At 32.9% G+C, this 24,309-nt stretch overlaps 1 protein-coding gene across 1 annotated transcript in view; it reads right to left on the bottom strand.

Moving 5' to 3' along the window:
* Positions 1-24,309, bottom strand: part of svr (Carboxypeptidase D svr) — a 60,938-nt gene that overhangs the window by 35,682 nt on the left and 947 nt on the right. Inside the window, exons 2-10 of the mRNA XM_074183440.1 lie at positions 23,636-23,738; positions 20,555-20,684; positions 20,331-20,500; positions 16,134-16,443; positions 9,800-9,891; positions 7,628-7,861; positions 1,991-2,182; positions 1,849-1,934; positions 1,590-1,787 (exon numbers count right to left, since the gene is read on the bottom strand). Of these exons, the coding sequence (XP_074039541.1) occupies positions 1,590-1,787; positions 1,849-1,934; positions 1,991-2,182; positions 7,628-7,861; positions 9,800-9,891; positions 16,134-16,443; positions 20,331-20,500; positions 20,555-20,684; positions 23,636-23,738 (1,515 nt within the window). The remainder of the gene's footprint in view (positions 1-1,589; positions 1,788-1,848; positions 1,935-1,990; positions 2,183-7,627; positions 7,862-9,799; positions 9,892-16,133; positions 16,444-20,330; positions 20,501-20,554; positions 20,685-23,635; positions 23,739-24,309) is intronic.

Below are 24,309 nucleotides of genomic sequence, written 5' to 3'. Positions count from 1 at the left end.
AGGGCCATTGCGATTCTTAATCGACATTAATGATATCAGCAAATGTAATGAATGTGATTATGAACATTATTTTGCGGATAATGCCCTAGTATCGATTAGTGCTAAAGATATAGATAAAGCTATTCAAAAAATTAATAAAGCATTAAATAATATTGCTACATATTTAAAAACTAATGAACTGAAGCTAAATATCAACAAAACAAAGGCTATACTTACTACACCGTTTAAGTAGCTTATTACCAAATTCAAATATCTAGGATATATGTTGGACAAGCATTTATCAAAGAATTACCATTTTATTTACATACAGAACAAAATTTTGAAAAAATTATATTTTTTTACAAGAGTGTCACAACACTAAACTATGCAATCACGAATAACAATACATAAGACCATTATACAACCACATTTCAAATATTGTCTCACTCTTCTATACACAACTGATTTAAATAAAATGAGAACACTACACAAATAAGAAACAATTTGTATATAAATAATCAAACATTAATTTTTACAGGATTTATTTAGCATAACAGCCTACCTGAAAATGTAAAATCTTCTAACAGTCTTATTCTGTTTGAAAGGAAATTATTAAACACATCTGGTAAGTTATCGACTGAGTAAGATGCCAATATGGCAAGTTACTGATCCAGTAAGTTACTAATTTGATAAGTTACTGATTGGATAATTTCGTTATCTGAAAAGTTACTTTGTTTCCGATTTAGTAAGTTGCTCATTTGGTTATTGATAGGGTAAAAGCCGATTTGGTAAGTTGCAAATTATGCAATATGTGGATTTGTTAATTAACAATGGTGTTAGTTAGAAATTCTCTCAGTTATCTATTTGATGAGTTGTTAAGTTACTGTTTCAATAAGATTTCAATTTGGTGTGTTGCTTGTCTGCCGATTTAGGTTACACATCTGGTAAATTATTGATTGAATAAGATGCCAATATGGCAAGTTACTAATTTGACAAGTAACCGATTGCATGATTTTGTAATATGAGAAGGTACTATGTTTCTGATTTAAAAAGTTGCTCTTTTGGTTACTGAATGGCTAAAAACCAATATGGAAGTTACAAACTCGCTCAGTTACCGATTTGATGATTTATTATATTACTAGTTCAAAAAGAAATTAATTTGATAAGTAGCTAACCGATTAGGTTACATGGTCAAGAGACCATTAAGGTGATATCAAATTATTATATATTTTTTTGTATTTTTAATTATTGTAGTATTGTAGGTAGTACTTATTAATAAATATTAGCAGATTTTTTTATTATTATATGTATATTAATGTTAACATTATTACAATTGTTGTATATTATTAGGATGTACCCTATTTATATAAAGCATTTCATTTCATTTCATTGATATAGATGTCAAGTTCACCTAAGAAGTTATCAACTTCACTTCTCTCTCAAAAATGCAGTGCATTCCCATTTCCAGCTTGAATGAGTTAAAATAAAAAGTGATTATTTCAATAGGCAAACATTTCCCGTTATATGATATAAGTATTTCCATGTCACTTTTTATGAATTCTCTGTACTAGCATTCGGATATGTAATTAGCTGTGCTTTTTCTTACTTACACTGGCATATGTGTGCGCTAAATATTTGAATATTTTGTCATCTGGAGTGAGGTTTTCAGATATTTGACCATTTGGAGTATCATCATAAGGATAATTAGCCACCAAGGCACCATTATGAAGATTAGCAGAAAGTACAAAAGGTTCTGACAGACTCCAGTCTATGACGGCTTGGGTTTCTGGCTGAATGATTTCATTGTACTGAAAAATAATAGAAAACAAATCAGTACTTTGAAATAATGCTGATACTGTGAAACAACACCTTATTTACACCATACTGATCTGGAAAGTTACGATTTAAATCATAATCATGAGCGTTGTTTCTCCCAAGAAGACTTGAAGGATCGCCTAAAACCATAGAAAATTTATAATTTGTAATTTCATGACAGTTTTCTCCTTTCTACCTTCTTTCGATATTTCGTATCCATCTGGGTTCATACTTGGTAACAGATGTATCCTTGTGGTATCCAATAAACTGGTAATTCTAGAATCTATACCATAACGCTCGCAAAGATATTTTATCAGAACTAGCAGAAGTTCTTTTCCAACCACTTCATTTCCATGCATGTTAGCAACATATTTGAATTCGGGTTTTCCTTAAATAAACAGTATAGCCACTAACGAAATGTATTCAGTTTAATAAAACAGTATATGGTTTGAATTGTTTATTTTTTGTTTAGGTTATTTCTATAGTCTTTATGGTAGATGATAAATATATTATTGATAATTCATAAGAAAACATCTATATGAAATTACAATAATATCAAAGAAATATTCATCTATGAAAGTTTCAATTTACTCAATACTGTATATATTGTGTTTTGTAATTGTCATCTGATTGTAGTTCGAGATGTCATTCTGGATAAATTAGAATTCTAAAGAATACTTCAACTTCAAAAGCGGCTATCAGACTCTTAAACTATAGTTTTGCTAAAATGGTTGAGGCTTTTTCGGCCGAAGTTTTCACTTCCTGACGTTTCGCTAGCGCTAGTGGCTAGCTTCTTCAGAGGTTTATACATCCTGGGTTAATGTCCGATGAAATTAACCCAGGATATATAAACCTCTGAAAAAGCTAGCCACTTCGAACCTGAAAAATAGTTACACTGAATAGTTTTGCTTCTGAATAACCCAAACATTTAAAAAATGATAATGCAACGATAGTGGCTAGCTTCTTCAGAGGTTTAACCATCATAGCTTGTTGTCCGATGACTACCTTTTCGGCTTCGTAAAGCGTATTTATGCCTTGTCAGGTAATCAGTTGTATTTGTACCTGCATTTGTACCTGTACTCGTTCCTGCACTTGAACTTGGAACATTAACAATCTTGCTGCCTGTTGTCCTGTTCGTTATTCTCGAATTCCTTAAAATGGGGTTCCATATTTGATTGAGGTGCACCGCTTCTTCTTTTCGGTTGAAACCGACGGATAGCTTTCCTAGATGTACTACTAGAACGATGTGGTACCAGGCTAACCCACACAGATAGATACTTGCACACACTATCGAACCACCATCCTAGCCAAAAGAGAGGAGTCATCTCCACTCTAACGGAACGGGCTCAGAGAATATGTGAACCAGAACATCTGGAGAGGGAACTGAAATACCTTGAAGTGACCTTCAGATCGAATGGATACGGTGCCTCCGAGACCAGAAAAGCCATGAAACCGAAGGGCACCACGGTTCAGAAAGCGAAAAAGGATCAGATGGTTACACGCGCATATCTACCGTTTATCCCTAGGGTCACGGACAGAATTGGAAAACTATTGGGCAAACACGACATCGAAACAGTTTTCAAACCCACGAGGAAGATACAACAAAGCCTCAGGTCGGCTAAAGACAAAAGAGACCCATTATCAGCAGCAGGGGTCTATCGCATACCGTGCACTTGTGGAAAGGTATATATCGGAACCACCAAACGATCCATGGGAACAAGACTAAAAGAGCATAAAAGGAACTGCAGACTAGGCCAAACGGACAAGTCAGCTGCGGCAGAACACGCACTTAGTGAAGGAGACCACAGAATTTTGTTTGAAAACACAGAACTAATTGCCCCCAACCAGGTATACCATAGCCGACTGGTACGGGAGGCAATAGAGATCCACAAACACACGGAGAATTTCAACCGAAAAGAAGAAGCGGTGCACCTCAATCAAATATGGAACCCCATTTTAAGACATTAGAGAATAACGAACAGGACAACAGGCAACAACTGATTACCTGACAAGACATAAATACGCTTTGCGAAGCTGAAAAGGTAGTCATCGGACAGCAAGCCATGATGGTTAAACCTCGGAATAAAATTAATGTTGAAAAAAGTAGTAATATATGGTTTAGATTAACATAGTCATTTTATATCTCTGTTTATTCAATATGGTTGACAAAGTACAAAAAGTCGCAGTAGAGACATCAAATATTTTAACCAATTAACTGACGTTGTTCCTATTCCTGTATGCAGCCTATTTTTGAAAGACGAGAGATTTCGAGGTCGCCAAACCGAGATATCTTTGAATTGATATATTGTAAAGTTAGATTGTGATCTCTGTATCAGCATACCAAACAGTTACAATCTGCCCAGGTTCGTGAATAAGATGATCTTTCGAATAGTCCTGATCATATCGATCGAGACACCAATCACTGCTGAGTGATTTTTGATGTCCCACAATCTCTAGAATTACCACGAGTTTCGCCGAATCAGGTACCATACTATCTATTTTTTTATTCAGTTTGAGATGTTACCCCTGTACTATTATTCAGGCAGACAATTTGTCATTCAAGAGGAATAAAAAAGTCAAAAAATAACTAAGAATTGCACAGATACATATTTAAACTATAAGTTGCAGACGTCAATGGAATTTTAAATATGTCAAGTTTATTGATTTTTGAAACATTCGCTCAGTGATATTCATCTATTGCAATTTTGTCACTTTCCGAACAACGACAATGTCATATTCAACGAAGGAACAGCTTAAATCTTTTCATTTCTCTGAAGAGATTACTATTAGATTTTTATTTTGTTTACATTTGTATTATGGATTCTTAAGTGAGTCTTGTTAGTATTATTTTGTTGTATTATATAAAGTATTATTATATTGTTTTTAGCTAGTTTTCCAAGACCAGCATGTTGGTGCTGCTTTGGATTATTTTTTTGATTGTGCTGTTATTTCAAATACTATTTAAAATGTTGACTGTAACCATGATTGTATTATCTGAATAATGTTCTTAAAAAAAGTGGCACATAACTTCAGATAATACCCTTTATTGACCGTCTGACCATGTGGCAAAAACTTTTGATGCACTAGTAATCGAAGAAAACAGTGATCAAAACCTCGGCATTCGACCGAATGTGATTTTTTTTTTGGTATTGACTTTGGTTTCGATATCATAACCATATACACATAGCCCGCGAAATTTGAACATTCACCTTTTTTTTTGAACAACTCATGGTAAATTCTTAGCCTTTCTTTTAATAGACAAAATTGTTAAATTTTTCCTTGAAATTTTCATTTTTTCAGATAGTGAAAGGACAGAATTCAGCTCTGTTACGCCAGCAACGCAAAGTACGAAAATCGCATTTAGAAAATGCCAAAATTAGGTACTTTTTAGGTGCTTTTTGGGTACCAAAGTCAAAAATTAGGTGCTCTGTAACTTACACCGCAACTCAATACTGAAAGTTGCGTTGCTAGCAATGAAAATAATAATAAAATAATGAATGTTGAGGGAAAACTATAAGGTGCTAATTAAGTGCTAAACGGTGAGGATCGTAAAATTTTCTAATTAATAAACAAAAGCTTCCAATTTCGCTAAACAACAGATCTGAGAATCAGGTCTCTCGAAAACGAGGACGAATGCTTTATCAGATATAAACTAAGCGTGTTAATGAAGTGGTGATTAGGTGCTTGCAAGAAATTAAAATGAAAACGAACGCGAATAAGCGAAAAAAAAATTCGAGATACCTGATTTGAGAAAAAAATTAACAATATGCAATAAAGTCTTGAGATACTCGTAAACTAATACATAGACAATCAAAATAAAATGCTAATTAAGTGCTCACTAGATATTCATAGTAAAACTGGATTCTTCAATGCCTATGGGGCTCATGGACCTGAAACCCACTATGACTGATGTACTGAGTTTTTATAGTACGTTATTTAATGAATAAGGGCAAGAAATTAAAGTACTAATTAGGTGCTCACTAGATAAATAATAGTAAACCTAGATTCCATAATGCCCCATAGGCATAGGCACCACTATGACTGATTTCTTGGGTCTTATGGACCCGATAACCACCATGGACCCGATAACCACCATTAAAAAAATGTTTAGAATATGTTTTTTCCGTTAATCAGCTATCGCACCCCTACGAATGATAACCCTCAGAAATCGAAACTTGTGCGAGCTAAGAACTAACGAGGTCTTACCTTTTAACGTGTGATTCCTAACACGGGTTGGAAGATAGCAAGTGAAAATTGGGCGTTCAGCCTGGGGCTTGAACCATCGATTCACACATCAACCGATTGACTGAGTGAACAAAGCATCCACGTCGAACCGCCCGGCTACAGACCGGTCGGTCGGTTCGACGTGGATGCCCCATATGAATTATGGAATCTAGATTTACTATAAATATCTAATGAGTACCTAATTATCACTTTATTCTCATATCCTTACTCATCGAGGAACGTTCTGTAAGAACTCAGTACATCAGTCATAGTGGTTTTCCATAATGCCCCATAGGCATTATGGAATCTAGGTTTACTATCATTTATCTAGTGAGCACCTAATAAGCACTTTAATTTCTTGCCCTCATTCATTAAATAACGTACTATAAAAACTCAGTACATCGGTCATGGTGGTTTTCAAATCCATGAGCCCCATAGGCATTAAAGAATATAGTTTTACTATGAATATCTAGTTTGCACTTAATTAGTACTTTATTTTGATTGTCTATGTATTAGTTTACGAGTATCTCAAGACTTTATTGCATATTGTTCATTTTTTTTCTCAAATCAGGTATCTCGAATTTTTTTTTTCGCTTATTCGCAGTCATCTTAATTTCTTGCAAGCACCTAATTAGCACTTTATTATCACGCTTAGTTTATCCCTGATAGAGCATTCGTCCTCGTTTTCGAGAGACCTGATTCTTAGATCTATAGTTCAGCGAAATTGGAAGCTTTTGTTTATTAATTATAAAATTTTATGATTCTCACCGTTTAGCAGCTAATAGTGTTCCCTTAACATTCATTATTTTATTATTATTTTATTGCGTTGCTAGCATCACATAATGCTAGCAACGCAACTTTCAGTATTGAGTTGCAGTGTAAGTTACGGAGCACCTAATTTTTGACTTCGGTACCTAAAAAGTACCTAATTTTGGCATTTTCTAAATGCGATTTCTGTACTTTGCGTTGCTGATGTAACAGAGCTACAGAATTCCCAGTAAGATAAATATGAAAGCTTCACAGAAAATGGTTTCTGCTCTTGATAGATTTTTCTTGTTTTGCTTATACTGAATGCAAACAAAAAAATAGTTTTGATTTTTACTTACGAGCTTTTAAATTCTAAATCTGTTCAATTCATAAGATTCAAATAATAGACTCAGTTGATTGGTACATCAAATATTTTTGTTAACAAATAATAATTGGAATAAACATCTGAAATCAATACATGCTTCCTCAAAATTTGGAAAAAAACTCACTATGTGTTTATCAATAATGAATTGAACAAATTTTTTCAATTGAATCCCACATCGAAGACGATTGTGGATACTAACAATCGAAACGTCGTGAAGTAACTTGGTTTGGAATCTTTCAATTTCCATTTCTTGTTAATAAATTTTTCAGCTCGTGTTAATAGTTACGTTTTTTATTTTTTTTGGTTGTTGCTTGTATGTTATTTCATTGTAATTTCAGTTTTTTGCTTAATAAAATTGTTATTGCTCAGCTAATCTTTTTAATTTCTTACAGATTCTTTCAGGGATTTTGAATCAATTTATATCATATTAGATAATGGAAGTCCGAACCGATGAAAGTAAAAAATCATTTCACTTACCTGGCACATGCTTATCAGGAGTACTGCTAATAACAAACACAAGTAGCTCTCGTCCTTGCACTGAGGTGCCAATAGAATTCAATCTCGTTATGTTTGGATAAAGTTTATGATACTGGATCATGAAACTTATCATCTCTTCATAGTGGTGGTGTTTGAAAACGGATTCGTCACTAAGTAAAAACCCGAATTTGTCGTAAATAGTAGTATTATCGATTTCCGGTATTTGGAAGAGACCTGCAATAGGTTGGATTGCAAAAGTTGAATGTGTAACTATCTAAAGATGAAAATGATCGGAAAAAAATTCACTGTCATTATACAATCGAGCCAATGTTCATAATCGAACAAAGTATTTGGTATGAAATAACTTGGAAAAACTTTTGTGAATGTTGTCAGTACTAGAAATAATTCCTTAAATGTGTGAGACACTCTTCAACATGATTTTGTTTGGAAATTCACAAAAAACTATTGCCTTTAATAGAAAGTTTATGTAATATTGTCCTCAAATGAAGCGGGTTTTCAAATGGACAATACATATTTTGACAAAGTGAAAGATATTTGGTTTCAATGACACATAAATGTTAAAATTAATAAAAAATCACCTCCTTCAGAGTTAATGCCTGTTTATTTCAAAATGAAACCCACTTTCTGACTAAAGAGGCATGGAGAAAAAAATATCACTTAATTGAATATCACCAAATAATTTTTAATTTTGATGTTTAAACAAAGATAAAATTATCCCAATACTTGGAACCCCCCATTCTGCACATCAAAACAAAAAATCTTAAGATTCATCTAATACTGCATACCACCTTATGTTATTGAAGCATTATATCGGTGCAAAGGAGAATATTAGAAATAAGCTCAGAGCAATTTCTAGGAAAATAAAATACACATGTTCATCAACGTTTTATTATAATTATAGAAATATCAAAAATACAAATAACTATACAAAGAGTGAAATACTATTTTTATTCGCAATTATTCACATACACTTAAATAAATTTGTTCATAAGATGTCTTTTGATCATGATATTCGAGAAACATTCCCTTCAGAATGATTTGTGTCAGTAACCAAATGGTTCTTTATGAATATCACCAAAATAAAAATAACTTTCAAATAAAAGAAACAGATCAACGAAGAAGTTGAAATCTGGAAATTATATTCTCATCATCATTGAAGTAATTACTCGAAAGTCACTTTGTTGCAGTCAATTTAAACTGAACAAAACAAAAATTTCAGCACAATTTGTTTTGCTGAGTCTTCAATATATTCAATTATGCTTACAATATAGTATTGAATAGAAGAACATAAACAGAGCACCGTAAAAAACAAACATATGTATTTTATTGGAATGTGCAAATTGAAAGTTAGTAGAGAGAAATCAGAAAGTAAATTATAATTATCAAATACTGTATAACAACATTTACTTCTTATTCACCACAGTTTCATTCATACTGAGAGAGGGGACAAGGAGGTCAATTTCTTAAACTAATCGTATCAGCTACAATTATTATGAATGTATGAATTTTAGATGATAATGACATTGACTCTTTGAAAAAAATTATATTTAACTGGTATTTTTTACTAGAAGACTTGAGTGATGCTTGAGATAACAATTGTGGTAGTTACTCAACAAAAATATTCATACAACACTAATGAAAACGAACTCATACGCCAATGAATGAAATATTGTTATGAAAAAAATAGAATGAAGCGAGAAGAACAAATTGATAACAAAACCATTCGTTTCGTGTTCCTCCATTATAAGACATAGATCCATCTGAAATGAAATATTTTTATTTATTGATCTTAGTTGAGAAAAATTAGTTTAATGTTGATTACTGTACGAGTAAATATATCCCCAGATAATCAATACTGAAATATTCTTCCTTGCTCCCCCTACTCGTTGTTCGCACATATTATTGAGTATTTTGTCAACGATATCAGTAGTATTCAAGACTTTTGCTCTTCATTTGATCATTATTTCAAAAGATTACAGAAATACAGTTAGTTTAACTACAAAATACGACTCTACAAAATTAAACCCATAACCAATAACTCGAGTAGCTTTTCTTGCTTTTGAACACACATGAAAATATATCCCAACATTTTTGTGAGTTATCTTGACCAATACCAATTTTCAGATAATGTGTTTATTCGATATTCATTACCTTGTTCAGGTGGTAGGAGTTGTAATTTGAAGTCCTGCCTGCTCGTTTTGCCTTTTTCAACAGTTACTTGAACCCTCTCAGATGATTGATAGCTGAAATATAATAAAGCAAGGTGTTTCATTCTACTCAACTATAACATCAAAATTCATATAGACTTCTTTAACCTCTGGTGTGAAATAAATCCAAAACAAACATTGATGACGTAGACTACTTCATCTTCTGAAGATGCCAACTTGGTTGTTAAAACTCCCTTCAAGAAGAGTGTTGCAGTTCTGACATTTGGAAACCGTGTTCGTTAAAATAAATTATTTAAGCGAGAAGATTTCAAATCCTATTCTCCTAGAGAAATTGAACTATATAATAATATTGAACAATTAAATCATAATTCAAGCAGTATTCATTTTCACTCGTCCTTATGATGATTTCTTCAATGAAATTCAATTATATCTGTACTTATCTACTGTTCAAATTACTGTTTCTGAGGATTGCTCATCAACATTTAACGGAATTGGAAAATAAGGCGAATTTTATTTTTTGTATCATTTCAATAACTGGCAATTTTTTATAAAGGGGAATATCACGCTTTTAGAGATAGATTATCCTATTAATTTGTTAGAAAATGTTACGGATTTCCCATTTACGAATTTTGACAATATTACTAGGTTTTTAGACTAATTTATTCGATTATGTATGAGCCAATATTCCTCAGCTGCACAAAAAAAAAGTACAATTTCTCTCTATCAAACCCACACTATAGCGTATTATTGTTGGGTTTCAGTTAGAGAATGTAATGATCCGGTTAAACAGTTTTTGGAATAATTCTTTTTCATAAATAGGTTTCAATAGGTATCTGTCAGCTCATACGAACCCGTAGGTATTATCATTTTGGAATACTATTATAGGAATGGAATGTAATAAGTGCCAAACGGAATTCAGATTCGGGATCTAAGTGAATAGATTTTGTGATATCAGCAAAGAGAACAGAATTATTCCTTTTCAGGGTGAATGTGTAAGACATTGCCTAACTACTGTATTCCAAGCTTCATATCCGAGCATGTAAGCAGCCTTGGGCCTTTCTTCAAGTGATTGATTTTGTAAGCATGCAATATCGTATTTTTTACAAGCAGTGTTCAATGGATTTATTTGGAGGCTCGTTTTTTTTTGGAACTTTGTACCATGACCACATTTGAACGTTAAAATGAGATATAGGAGAGGATAGCGATGAAAAAAAAACTTGAAACAGAGTAACATTTCTGCACGCAAACATGGTCATTTATTTGTTTATACCTAAATCTGATCGAACTACTTATAGAGAAATGTCATCTTCAAGTAACAGAAATAACTCCAAACTACTGAAGAAAATGTTTGCAAAAATGACGAAAGCTACTACCTCTACTGAAGACAACAACAATAGCTTTACACTCATTCCAATTTTCTAGGAAGTATTTCATTGATTAATGGTATGGCATACTGATGTCATCAAAATTTTGATTATTATTATATTCATAAACTGGCACTTAGCTTAGATATCTTTTGGGAAATAGTTTAGAAACGATAGTTGCTGCCTACCGATGTTTCCCCCTTTTCTAGTCCCCATGTAGGCTGTTATGGCAAACATCTGTCAGATCAACTACTCCCCTTTCTAGTGCCATGATGGGTATTGGATCATATCAAAAAAATCCTTGTGCAATATTCCTCAGAAAACAGGAATCAAGTTACAAGAGCATCCTAACTAAAATCAATTAGCTGAATTTTGTTTCGATACAGGCAGGGTGACCACCTGCAGGCTAACCTGGCATCTATTTGTGCAATATTCTTCAAGATGAACACTTTTCCAGTGGCACTTGTAAAAAAGCAAATAGTATTATTCTTTATTCAGTTGAGAATAACCACTTGCTTACATGTATGTTTCAATGTTGTTGCATCTAAAGAGGACCGGCTGGGTGGGACAAGCAAACCAATTCTTTTCATTAGTTTCAAATTCTTCGACACGCTTTCCGAACTTTGTTCGATTTTATAAGTTTTATATTAATTATACAATTTGCAAAAATATTGCATTTTATCCAGTTCTGAGCTATGTTTGAAGTTGCAAATCCTTTTAGCTAATCAGTACTTTTTTTCAAATCGATTGCCAAATTTGGACCAAACAGACAAGAAGTGAGTAATGAAGTGGAAAAATTTGAATAAAAGAGTCGAGGTGTTTCACATCATTCTACATTACTACAAAACACCCATTTGATTCTCCATGAAATTTGTTTTACTGTCGAGCAGTTTACATCTATTATTCACTTGTTGAGTAGTGTATGAAATTATAGAGGAATAAGTCTTTTATCAAGCTTTGACAAGCTTTATGAGTTGAATATAAAATCAACTTAATTTTTAACTATGAATAAGCTGCTATATTCAAATCAGCATGGTTTCACAAATGGCAAAAGTACTGAAATTGCTTTATATAATTTCCAAGAAAATGTAATAACAGCCTTGGTTGGAAAAGTCCAAATATGTGGGCTATTTATTGACTGCAGGCCTTTAAAAAATCTGTTTAAAATCTGTTTTTCCGTTAACCAGTTGATTGTGTTAATCATGACCTCTTATTAATCAAGCTTGCGTGTTATGGTATAAGGAGTGTAGCCTTGAATTTAATGAAATCATACTCAACTGATCGATCTCAGAGGGTAATCATCAACACAACTCAGAGCCAATCTCTCATTGATAAGCAGAGAGTTTCCCAAGGCTCAATTCTTGGACCTTTGTTATTTTTAATGTATGCTAATGATCTCATTAATTTCCTTCTTGACATCTCTAAAGTCCAAGTAATATCATATGCTGATGATATAAATCTACTCATGTGAAGATACTACTGAACTTGTGGTAACATCAGAAATGGTATACAATAAAGTAATGGAATGGTCAGAATTAAATCGTCTAATGATAAATGTATCTAAAACCTCTTTGATGAAATTTACTTTGAGCGGAACTATGGAACAGTTTCAAATGTTTAAGGAATGTATATGCTAGTGAAACGACTAAATTGCTTGTACTAACAATCGACTATAAATTGTGCTGGGAGCCACACATCGATATACTTAGTGAAAAGTTAAGAAAATATTGTTATGCGTTAAAGTTCTTATCAAATCATTGTCACGAAAACATACTATTTACCGTTTATTATGCAAACATCAACTGTCATCTGTGATATGGTATCTATGACTGGAGTACAAGTACCTCTTGGTCACGTGTTTTCGCTCTGCAAAAATTTGCTGTGAGAATTGTTGCAGGACTAAATTGGAGGCAGTCATGTAGAGAGGCTTTCAAGCTACTAAAGATCATAACTGTGACAGACTTGTATCTGAATGAACTGTGTATATACATATACAAAAATAAAGATAAATTTTTCAATAGAACAGGTCATCAATATGGCACTCGATTCAGAAATCTTCTTGTGCCTGCTTTGCATAGAACTAACCTATACCAAAAAAAGTCATTTATATATGGGATGCAAAGTTTTTAATCACCTCGATGTCTCTATCTAAACATCTTCAAATATTAATATTTTTAAATCCAGACTTAAAGCATTAATTATTGAGAAAAACTGTTATAGTATCAGTGAATTTATGACATAATACTGTATTTTATAAAGATGTTTTATTTTTGACAATCACATGTTATATTTACGCTGTTGTTTTCAAATAACATTTGTTATTCGTACTATGACACTTTTAACCTTTTTCTAATATGTTCTTGTTGTGTCCTTTTTAATTAAGTCGGTAGGTTCTATGAATTTTTTATATTTCTATATAATTATATATTTCACTTCTTTTATATTAATAACTTAGGACTGTGTTCATATCCTTTAAATTCTTTTCAATATTAATTATGATGTTTTTGTCAGTTACTGCTTGAATGTATTCATACACTAATGCTTTCTAACTAAAATATAAAGATTTATTATTATTATGAAATCCTATTTCCAAATCAGTAATAAATATTAGAATTGCATTTAAATATTTAAAAAAAAAAACTAACTTGAAGACCCTGCAGGCATTATGTAGGGAAAGAGCTGAAGGACAACCAATCAAATTCAAATACCAGAAAAAAACTATTTGGAAAAACATCAGATCTAACTCATAATTTATTATACTTTTTTTTCACAAATATAATGTACCTCACAAATCTGTTATGTGAGCATATGTAAAAATTACTGTAAATATTTAAAAACTCTACACTGGCTAAAGGACTTCGGTCATGGCCCCTTGATATTCACCAACAAATGACATTTATTATTATTATTTTAAGATATTTTAGATTAAATGTATATTAAACCAGTAAACATTACCAACAGTTGAATAATTCATGCAAGTCATTGCTGAGTTTTTTCCTTGACCAGCCTATATTTTTTTCGCTTCAATTCATGTCAGAGATTGTTAAAAAAGATATTGAGATCGGGGTATACTAATCAAAGTTAAATATGTTTTGATAAGACATGAACACCTTAGTAACCTATATTTCAAGAGTTACCTCTGATATGTGAAAGTCCCTTCAATACCCTATCAAAGATTTGTTAAAGTATTTTTAATACAATTATGAGTCAGATGATTAATCAATTTACAATGAAATCTCAGAATGTTTGAATTAGGAACTATCAAATATAAACGAGTGGTTATGTGACAACGGCCTCAAGTTAAATGTTAATAAAACAAAATGCATGTTAATAGGTAGCAAATATCGTTTAAGACAACAGCAAGACGAACAGCTGTCATTGAATCTTTACATTGATAATGTCATCATTGAAAGGGTAACAACTTTTAAATATCTGGGAGTGGTATTAGATTAAGAATTGAACCTTAATGTGCACTGTAGTTATATTCAGAATAAAATAGCAACGAAAATTCATCTTTTATATAGATTGAAAAATAAAATAAGTGAATATGCAAAATTAACAATTTATAAATCAATAATCCCACTTTGACTATTGCAGTACATTACTCTATTTTGTGAGCAATGAAAATCTAAACAGACTACAGAAGCTTGAAAACAGATCCATGAGGGCAATATTAAAATTGAAGGGGTTATATTTTTAGGAATTACACGAAAGAAAATATTCTTTCGAAACAAATACTTCTATATGAACACTGAATTATACAGAAGATACTTTTCTCTACTCAGTTTGTATTTCAAACATTCGTTGTGGAATAAAAATCAGATATCATTCACATGAGTTCTACTTTGAATGAATGGTAATAAATTGCACTTACATGGAACACTGTCACTCTCACTGGTATACACCGATGTTTCGCCTTAAGACACTTGCCCCAAGGCTCTTCAGTACCAAATTGGATAACATTATAGAAAATACAAACAATTCATTCATGAATTACGATTACATGATTACTCATGTGAATGATATCTGATTTTTATTCCACAACGAATGTTTGAAATACAAACTGAATAGAGAAAAGCATCTTCTGTATAATTCAGTGTTCATATAGAAGTATTTGTTTCGAAAGAATTTTTTTCTTTCGTATAATTCAATGTTTATATGAAAGTAGCTGTTTCAGGACGTTCTTTCAGTTTGTGTCTGAAAGTTACTTCTTTGTATGATCTACACATCCATGTATAGAGTTACTTATTTTCAAATTGATTACTTCCTTCCTTTCTTTGGAAGATTCCCTCATCATCATTCTAATAAACGCACATCTGTGGAATATATGTTGGAAAACTGTCTCTTATGTCTGCTAAACAAAGGATAACACTGAATATGCTAATATTTATATTTAAAATGTAACACAATATGTTGCCAAATTATCTGAGTGGTGATCAGTCAACCTACACAAGTAGTATTCATACACACTCCACTAGAAATAGAATAGGAAATTTTTATATCAACAGAGAACATATAGGTTGTGACTCGTTGTATAGTTCTGGTCTGATTGCATTTAATAATTTGCCAAGTCATATAAAAAGTTGTGATTCATTAAATTAATTCAAAACAAAATGTAGTGAATATATTTCAAGTAATAGTCATCAATAATTCGTCTTGTTTTCTAGTTTCTTGTTTTTAAAATGTGACTTGTCTCTATTTTTATATTTTTTGTTTTGTATTTTATAAGTGACTGACTGTAATATGAAGAGCATTATTTGCTAATAAAGAGTAATAATGAATATATGGAAAGTCAGGTACAGACACTGGTCTTGAATAATTTGAACAATTACAATTTGAAGGAACCAACTTTTAATACTACATCAGGATCAAGATTTGAAATGTTTATGAGTAGAGATTGCTCATGAATGGAAACAAAACTTTATTTATGAAAATAAATGATAAAACACTCACCCATATGCTGTAGAGTACATCTCGTAAGTACCGGGCAAAAGTAACCTCCAATACTCTCCTCTATTGGATGTCGTTATATTATGACTGATACCAACTACCACCACATCAGCATCTAACACAGCTTCTCCTCTTTCATTAGTCACAAGCCCTTTAACACCCCAATGACTAGCCTCTATAAATCGGAGTAAAGATTCTTTATTGTTCCTCCATTCCTGAGGCAGAGTACTTGCCAAAGGGAATTTACAACAGCTGAGTTCGAAAGTTACCTCGAAACAGTTAGAATGGACGTAGTTGAAATCTTGCATGCCACCTGAAGAATATAACAGTAAAATAATAATATTAAGTGCCTGGGAGGTTACTAGTACAATGCTTTCGAGATAAGAAGGAGAATCCGGAAAAATTGGAGAACCACTAGAGATACAAAATTAGTCAATTCAGGAAATAGTTGCCCATTTCATTATTTAGAATTCACTAATTAAACGATTATGGTGATACAACAGTGATGTGAAAAAAATGTAACTTACATTACATTATAAGTGGTAATGGTTTCTCGGAGATGAAACGTCAGATTAAAAATCTTTAAACGGCAACTTGTTTAGCTTGTAAAGTGACAATGATAATGTATTTTTTTCAAGATCTTAAATAACATATTGCCTGCCATAAGAATAAATTTCTGTTAACAAAGTCTCTATATAAAAATAAAATAAAATGCAAAAGTGATTAGTATAAAGTTGTTATAATGGAACAATAATTACAATAATAATAAACCAACAATATACCAAACTAATAAACACTACAATACAATTAAAATCAAAATCCAATAAAAGTAACATCGCAACTCACCTTGTAACGTTAAAATCAAGTTGAAATATAAAAGATGAAACCTACAAATTATCTATAATAAATTCAATCATACTGTAGTATTTTTCACGTATAGTCAGTGGGCATACTTGAAGACTGGCAATAAATCAAATCATCTAAAAGAAATTCGTTAAGGCCAGTCTCAACACCCTACACAGTAGGTTAATGGACTGACACCTATCAGTTATTCCTGCATGCTGTTGGCGATACAACTGCCCCAATAGATTTTCAATTATCGGAACACACTTGCAGACCAGTTTCGGGCTGTTTGGCCACTCGTCAGTGCAAGGTAGTGTATATCATCAACATAAAGTCGATGATTTCCGATAATTGAAAATCGAATTCCACCAAAGTATCATTCCTCGAACTAAGCTGAAGACTACAACAAACAACTTGTTTCAGGGATTTCAAATCATTTTATATAGTAGACAATGGAAGTCCGAACTAGTGAAATTCATCAAGAAACATTGTCAATCACCTTCAAACAAACAACAGGTTTGTCGTCGTCCCATCTGCCTGTGAACGAGGTAACTAACTGCATATCCGAAATTTGCCCAATTCCTCGTATAAGGAAAGAAATTTTTCACATATAGTCAGTGGGCATACTTGAAGACTGGCTATAAATCAAATCATCTAAAAGAACAATTCGTTCAGACCAGTCTCAATACCCTACACAGTAAGTTAATGGACTGACACCTATCAGAAAACAACTACTCCCCTGGCTAATACCACGAAGGGCGTTGGATTATATCCGACAGGTGTCAGTGCAGGATTCTTCACTGAAGTTATTCCTGCATATGCTGTTGGCGGATATAATCCAACGCCCTTCGTGGTATTAGCCAGGGGAGTAGCTGTTTTCTGATAGGTGTCAGTCCATTAACCTACTGTGTAGGGTGTAGAGACTGGCCTGAACGAATTATTCTTTTAGATGATTTGATACTGTAGTATGATCGATTTCACACTAAAATGATTATAGCTTTTCTAAACCTTTCAATATCATATTATTAAAAGGAAATTGATGAATTTCGTATTTTTTCAAATATCTCTGAATTCAATAAGAATTTCCTAAATTATGAAACATCATCTGAATAAGCTCCAAAATGGCTACTTTTTATTCATTTTGCCGACTCTATCTCTCATGGTTCTCGATTTTATCATGTTATAGTATTTTTTATAGTATAGACATTTTTAAACCACCATCTAGCTGGTTAATTCTAAATTAACACCAAATATTAAAATGAAAATAGTTAATCACGAAAAAAATCATGGCAAATGATACATATAATGTAATTCTTAATATGAAAATGGATTATCGGAACCGGACCAATGTCACATTTTCTTCATTTTATTACAGTTTTTTATTCTTGGAGACAAACTTCTTCAAGGATATTTTGAGTTTGCTCACTTTTCTCCACATAATTATGTTACAATTGTTTTCACAACTACCACAGACATGAATTACTTCACTCAAAATTTACAGCTTGTCAAATCTAGGAAGAGACTGAGAATTATTAATTTTTTTTTTCAACTGTAGTTTGAGCTGGTCAGGCCCTATCCCTAGAAGCCCCGATACATTTGAGAGGGCGCGCCAGCATTATCAACCAACGACCACTCCTCACACCGTGGGATAAGTGAGCATTGGGTCCGAGAATCATGTGTCCTGAGCAAGCGCAGTGAGTCAAGAATGACAGCCATCTGCATCTGTGCGGCTAAGATTTCTGCCTTAGTGCGGCAAGCCAGTATGATTTTAAGATTCGAGAGTAGACAGGGCATCATTCCACTGAGGACTTCAATAATCAAAACAACTATCTTGACAGAGTAGTCTGGATACAGTTTGCGAAGTTCGAAGAGAAAATCTCGATATTTCATCCGTTTTTCCTCCTATTTTCAGATGATATTATTCTCGTCAGGAGCTGAAAACTCCACGACAAATATCGTCTTGCTCTGGTGGTCGAGAAGGACTACATCAGACTTATTAGCTTGTATGAGCCTGAGAGTGGGGATCGAAGAGTTCCAATAAATTCGGTACTTCTCGTTCCCCACAACGGATTCAATATCCCCCGGAGCGTAGAGCAACACCGGTGTCTCGTCAATACCGTAAGAGTGCCGTAGATAGTAATATAGCACTCTTAGGGCCGCGTTATGTCGATGGATATAGGCCGAGACTGCATATGCTGGACATGCTGATAGCAAGTGCATTAGGGTCTCGGACGCCTCGCGGCAGGCTCTGCACTTTGTATCAGGAACCTCTATACAAATCACGTGACTGTGATAGACTAAGGTGTTGAAGACACCACTGGCAAGCCATGATGAACTACTCAGTTTCCGACTTCAGCCCACTTGACCTGAGGAAAGCCAAGGACAGGTGATTTGGTAAGCCAAGGTCTTCAATGTTATTGAAGACCCCATGCATTCTATTATTATTATTATTACATTATAATCCTCTCTCTCCCTTACTCTCATAGTCATCTAACGAACACACATCTAGTAGGCAGGACCATAACGGAATTCAGAAAGCTCTTCCTACATTTGACAAACTATAGTTGACCTTTTGAGTTTATTCAACTGAAGAACAATAATCTTATGAAGATCAAAACGTATCTGAAGACTGTATCGAGGAAAGATACATTTGTATAAGAAATTCAATATTTCGAAACAAAATCTCAAAATATTCTTCTCTCCCAAATACATACACAGTAGGTTATGGTAAATGCCTGTCGGTAAACAACAATTTCCCCGACTAATACCACGCTGTATATTGAATTACATCAGATAGATATTTTTGCAAGATACCTCACAGGTTAGTCTTGCAGATGTTTCTCGTTCATCCAGCAGCAGGACCATTCTAAAATTTTTTGAGGAAATTTCATGTGAGAAAACTTTTCGGACAGGAAGAAAATATCTATTTTCAGTTATGGTAGTTGAAATACAAATTTTAGAGTCAAAAGTTAGCCGAGTTCCGAATCTATTTTTATTTCAATGAAATTTCAAATGTAAATATTTGGAATACAGCATTCCTCGATGTAAACCCTGTAATAACAAATATAGGCATCATAACACTATATTCAAAATAATCCAATGAATTTCACTGCTTTGCATTATATGAAACAGAAATGAAATTGGCTGTCTCATATTTGTGAAATAGTTTGAACATTGAATTTTTCATAGGTTGACTCGATCTTTTTGAAAATAGAATTTAAATTGAAAAGCTTTCTTGGACTGAAAAGTTGATCTTCACCGAATTGAATGAGTATAAATATCTAAAACACCACTTTTGAAAAATGTTTATTATATATTTAGACTTTTCATGGGAAATTGTAAAAAATGAAAACTCACCCCTCACTTCATACCAGTTTGCCCCATTAGTGATTCCTTGTTCAAAGGAATCTTCTTTACAAGCATTACCTGGTTTCATTATAGGATTGGATTCAGCATAGGTGAGTGCAAGTGTTTTGAAAAGATTATTATCAGGAGAGTTACTTTCAACACAGCATTTCTTTCCTGAGCTGAAATATTTTGTGTTTATATATTTATAGTTTATTGTTTCACAATATTCTCACTTTGAATCATCAAAAGGGTAACTGGCCACCACAGCTCCTCCATGTAGATTGCCTGACAAGACAAAAGGTCTGGAAATAATCCATGTCATCAATGCTACGGTTTCAGGCTGTCTGCCTGATAAAATTGTTCCTAAAAAAAAAGACTGATTTCGCAAATGTTTCCCTTAACAATTTTGGATTATTAATATTCATAAGCTAAGGTAACTTAATGAATAAAAGATCAGGACCAGATTTCACTGCATTCAAATAAAAATACTGTGAAGGAAATGTCGAATATTGGCAACACCGAAGAACCAGGCGCTAAACACCCAGCGCATACCCCTCCATGCATCAGTACCTGCTGAAGGGTCTCTGTCATCTCAACATCCTCAGACAAAGACACTTGGAATAGGCACTCTTTGCAGTGAACACATTTCGTATTTTATACTTATTAGTTTTTGCAATACAGCGTTAGTAGTGAATGTGGTACCATTTTAGTCGAATACAGTCCACAAAAAACTCAAAACCACATATAACAGGAAACTTCTAAAATAACAAATGTTCAAATATATTTTTTTTTGGTTCATATTAGATATAGGTAATAAATAATGGTTAATCTTGGTATGTGTTGAGACTTGGTCAACCTTGGGAATTAGCCAACCAATTTTTGAATATTTCAGGGGTGCAGAGGACTGATAATTCATCTACAGAATTCTCTTCAGTTATGTCTGTTGAGGCAACTCGATATTCCAGTAATATAATTACATCTATAAGTTTGTTCTGGTTCTATGAAATTCAAGTTCTAGGACGTCAGGATCATGTGCAGGTGATATAGAGCGTTCTGGTTTATTGAGGAGAACTGTTGTTGAGAACTGTTCCCTTTGTTCATGCGCGTTCATGTGGAAATTTGTTTGGGCTATTTTCTAGGAAGTTTTTTTATATATTTGATTTGAATAATTGATGATTGACATTAGATAACATTTGAACTGACTACAAGGATATGCTACATAACAAAATGGACATGATCAAAAGTATTTTCTTGTCTTCATCTCTTCATTTACAATGAACAAAGTAGTAATCGATAAGTGATCTTTCACTTGTTTCGATATTTACAAATAAATAACGAGAGTATTAGGAGAGAATATATTTATAAATGATACCAGATAAAATTAGACTAGGATTTATATAAAATATCAAAATGGTAATGGGGTTATGAAATGATAGAAAGAATTATTAAAAGTACAGTTAAAAGTTACAATTGCGAGTTGAATTGGTGTATTGAGTTAAGAGTAACTACTAGTATGTATGTATATATCATATTAGATAGAAATAGACAAAGATCTGAGATAACACATTATAACTTATATTTATTTATAACAAAACTATAGTGACAATAAGACTATCACCGGATACTATTAATCAATGATTTGTAGTTATTCACTTGCTATAGTTCAACCTGTGTTAGGAATCACAGGTTAAAAGGTAAGACCTCATTAGTCCTTAGCTTGCACAAGTTTTGACTTCTGAGGGTTATCGTTTGCAGGGGTGCGATAGCTGGTTAACGGAAAAACAAATTTTTTTTCAATTGCCATTTCAACACTACATCTCAATTCTTTGAGTCAACGAAACCAAACGCTACTTGAATTGCCACTTGTAGAATGAATTCATGTCCAAAAGCTGAACAATTTTTAAGAAATTGTTTCTAATTTAATCGAGGTCTGTTCAAAAGTATGGTAATTTTTTTCTCAAGAAATATTTATTTATTTATCAGTTTCACTCTTGTCCCCTTCAATGTAGTCTCCCTCAGATATAACACAATTGTGCCAGTGTTTTTTCCAATCCTCGAAGCAGTTTGATACACATTTTTTGGTATGTCTTAGAGCTCTCCCAGCGATTCGTTTTTCATCTCCGCCGTCTTTTCATGGGTCTCTTCAAGCTTGGAAACAGGAAAAAGTCGTTGGGGAACAAATCTGATGAATGCGGTGCCTGAGGCATGATAAAGGTGTAGTTTTTGTTCCAAAAATTACGAATTAGCAAAGACAATTGACCAGGTGCATTATTGTGATGTAAAAGCCATAAACTGTTTTTCCACCATACTGGACGTTTTCTTTATATTGCTTCTCGAAAGCGGCATATATCTTCAAGATACTGCTCCTTACTGACTGTATATAACCATGTGGCAAGAACTTCTGATGTACTACGCCATGCTAATCGAAGAAAATGGTGAGAAAAACTGGGCTCTTCCATTGTGACAATTGGATTTTAGTTTCGATGTCATAAAATCATATACCCATGAATCGTAACCAGTTATGACCCTTTTAAGCAAATCTGGATAGATGTTGATGCCATTAAACAATTCCTCAGTGATACTCATCCAATGGTTTTTTGGAACAAATGTTGTTGCTACATGCTGTCATGTCCAAAAATCGCATGGCATAAGCCATGCCATAATAGTGATTCAACGATTCTCCATAACAATTTCCTTCACTTTCTCAACATTAGATGTAGTTGTGTTGGGGCTTCCACGGCGATGTCGTCATTCACATCTTCTCGACATTCTGTGGAAAGCTTGTACCATTTGTAAACATTTTCTGATTTAGAGACTTAAATCCTTAAATTAACCTAAATCGCTGAACACGCAAAACATTTACAACTTTTGTGCCTCTCAGCAACAAACTACAGACGCTAAACAGCTGAAACTGTGAACATATGGCCGAGAAGTGTGTACCAACATAAAAAAATTAAAAAATCTCTTATCGAATGTATGTAGCCACGAAATTTAAACATTTACCTTATTTTTTTGAACAACCCACATATTACAAGATAACAGAATTGATTACTTATGGTAATGCCATTTCAACAATATCATTTAAGTATGAGTAACAGTAACTCAAAGTCCTCAATGTTTCACCAACCAAAGAAAGTAAAATAATTTCTGTGCTCATAGATCTGTGAAGAAATGAAAAACACACCAAGTTTATTATTTTCTTAATACGACTTTCATAGTTAAACTGAAAAATGTAATTCTTTATCTGAAAATATGTTAACTCATACTCGTCTAAAAATAGAAAAGTACTTGATAAGTTTCAGTTAAATTTTTACCTGCTCTTAATACATCAAACTGATCAGGAAAGTCTCTATTCAAATCAACATGGTTGACGTTTTCCCTTCCAACATATCCATTTTTTGAATCACATTTTCCTTCCTAAAAAAAAGATAGGTGTCAAGACTTTGAATGATTACAATTGAAAATCAGACAGTGAATCAAATATGATCATGCAGCATTATCAGCTTGAACTGCTGTCTTAGTCTGCAAAAAGTTTTGATTGAAAATTGTCATATCTGATTTAGCACCTTTGAGTTAGTAGGCTGAATTGAATATTCATGCATTACTTCAACTGACGAAAAACAAATATCTATAAAGGAAAAGTGGTAATTGCTTTACTAATGATTCAAGATAACATGGAACTAGTAATGACTAGTTAAACATGATTTTTGTGGAATTATCAGTTGCAGATTAGGGGAAAATAAGCAAAATGGTAAATTGACATTTACTGATAATGACTTTTTCATATGTATATGTAATTTTCATATACATGTCCAAATCACAAATAACAACTCCCCCACTTGAATTGAATTTACCTTTCAAAATTTTTTTAAGAGATGAAATAAGTAATACAATAGTGTTTCAATTGGAATATTATTAATATAAAAGCTGTTGTTCTATACTTTATAAATTAGATGCCTTAATTCATTACTAGATTTGATCCTACCTA

Source organism: Leptinotarsa decemlineata, unplaced genomic scaffold (genome assembly GCF_025532065.1).
Source record: "Leptinotarsa decemlineata unplaced genomic scaffold, Ldec_3_MD MMD2_tig00026340_RagTag_RagTag, whole genome shotgun sequence".
NCBI classification, from domain to species: Eukaryota; Metazoa; Arthropoda; class Insecta; order Coleoptera; family Chrysomelidae; genus Leptinotarsa; species Leptinotarsa decemlineata.
The sequence above is the reverse complement of the archived record's forward strand: the minus strand, read 5'-3'. Positions and strand labels throughout refer to the sequence as shown.